Source organism: Cyprinodon variegatus, unplaced genomic scaffold (assembly GCF_000732505.1).
Source record: "Cyprinodon variegatus isolate N-32 unplaced genomic scaffold, C_variegatus-1.0 Scaffold1072, whole genome shotgun sequence".
Taxonomy (NCBI): domain Eukaryota; kingdom Metazoa; phylum Chordata; class Actinopteri; order Cyprinodontiformes; family Cyprinodontidae; genus Cyprinodon; species Cyprinodon variegatus.
The window spans coordinates 72,291-74,245 of NW_015151525.1; the positions used below are offsets into that span (position 1 = coordinate 72,291).

General features: G+C 46.2%; 1 protein-coding gene across 1 annotated transcript in view; it reads right to left on the minus strand.

The window, feature by feature from the left end:
* LOC107101268 (deoxyribonuclease-2-beta-like) overlaps nt 1-1,955 on the minus strand; it is an 18,971-nt gene that overhangs the window by 5,062 nt on the left and 11,954 nt on the right. The window contains exon 4 of the mRNA XM_015400120.1: nt 39-120. Coding sequence (XP_015255606.1) covers nt 39-120 — 82 coding nt within the window. The remainder of the gene's footprint in view (nt 1-38; nt 121-1,955) is intronic.

Sequence of the window (1,955 nt, forward strand, 5' to 3'; positions counted from 1 at the left end):
AACAGTTTCTGTTGCTGTCCATCAGTCTAAAGGTTTACCTTTGCTGTGTCCAAACTTTTTCGGATCTGCGCTACATCCTGGAGGTTGGTCACTATAGCTGATGAATCCAAAGCTCGGCTCCTACAAAAGGTGCACAAATAAAGCCTTCATCATCCACTCAAAGTTGACAGATCCTACAGTTCTACATTTTGGTTGAAAAAGTCCACTCTAGGCAGCTGGACATAAGGTTTTCTACAAGACGTTTCTCCTTTCCTCCAAGAGGCTTCTTCAGTTCTCACTAGTGGTGGGCAGCACTGAGATTAATTTACTCTGAGTGGAACAAAGAATTAGGGGGAAAATAAGGTGTCTTTGATCCCTACTACTGCATTGGCCATGGAGGTCAACTGGGAGGTGTTAATGGTCGTTAGGGGCCTCTGATAGGTTGTTAACTCTAATCAGAATATTTCCAGTCATATGCCGCATTGAAGTGTGAGTCAGGTGGGGGCAGGTGAGAGGAGAATCTTGTTGGTATGTTGAGTTGTCTGTCTTCCATGATGTGAAGTGTACAATATAGGGTGTCCTTTAGCCTTCAGGTGCAGGTGAACAGTTGAGTCCTGTCCCGAGGAGCCGGCCCTCCTGTGTTGAGCCATACGCCTGTGTAGCGGTTGCTTGGCTCCAGTGAAAAGGTCTGTGCACTCTTCACTACAGTGATTGGCGTAAACCACGTTGTCGGTCTTGTTTCTGAGTGTCTTATCTTTTGGGTGAACCATTTTTTGTCTCATGGTGTTGCTGGGTTCGAAGTGCACAGGGATCCGGTGCTGGTTGAAAATCCTGCTGAGTTTTTCAGAGACTCCAGGAACATATGGCATGTACTTATATAGCGCCTTTATTCAAGTTAGGAGACTTGACCAAAGCGCTTTAAACTACATTCATTCACCCATTCACGCACACACTGATGGTGGCAAGCTACATTGTAGCCACAGGTGCCCTGGGGCTCACTGACAGAAGCGGGGCTGCCGTACACTGGCGCCACCGGGCCCTCTGACCACCATCAGTAGACAATGCAGGTGAAGTGTCTTGCCCAAGGACACAACGACACTGAAAGTCGGAATCGGGGCTTGAACTGCAACCCTTCGATTTCAGGGCAAACTCCTACATCCAACGCCACTGTCGCTCCACATAGGTAATGATGATGTTCCTTTTTCTGTTCTCTTCCTTCTTAGCAGACTTCTTCTTGTTGGTTTGAAAAAAACCCATCTGGGAATAACCAGAGTTTTTCAGGGAAGTTCCAATGTGTCCCTGTTCTCTCATCTTCCTTCTGTTGGTGGTGGGAATGGTTTCTGCTCATCTCTGAAGGGTTCTGATGACGCCTAGTTTGTGTTCCAGTGGATGGTGTGAGTCAAAGCGGAGGTACTGGTCAGTGTCTTTGGATTTCCTGTAGACTTCTATGTTGAGTTGTCTGTCTTCCATTATGTGAAGTGTGCAGTATAGGAAAGCAAGGCTGCTATCTTTCACATCTTCCTGGGTAAACTGGATGTTTCATCACAGTCGATGTGTTCTGTAAATATGTTGATATCCTTGATCTTTATTTTGATCCATGTGTCATCGACGCATCTCAACCAGTGACTGAGTTTTGTTTCCTGCCCTGCTTTCCAATTCTTCCATGTATAAGTTCGCCACTATGGGAGACACAGGAGAGACCATCACATCCATGTTTCTGCATGTAGAAATCTTGTTTGAATTGGAAGTATGTGGTGGTGAGGAACAAGTCCAAGAGATAAAAGATGCGGTCAGTCGTCAGATTGGTCCTGTCTACCAGAGTGTGCTCTTGAAATAAATGCATCCTTACAGTGGGGACTGCTTCTTTGATAGGGATGCAAGTAAGAATAGATGTGACATCATGGGAGACCATCAGAGCCCCCTAAAGACCATTACCCCCATGATTGACCTCATTGGTCAATCCAGTAGGAGGGATC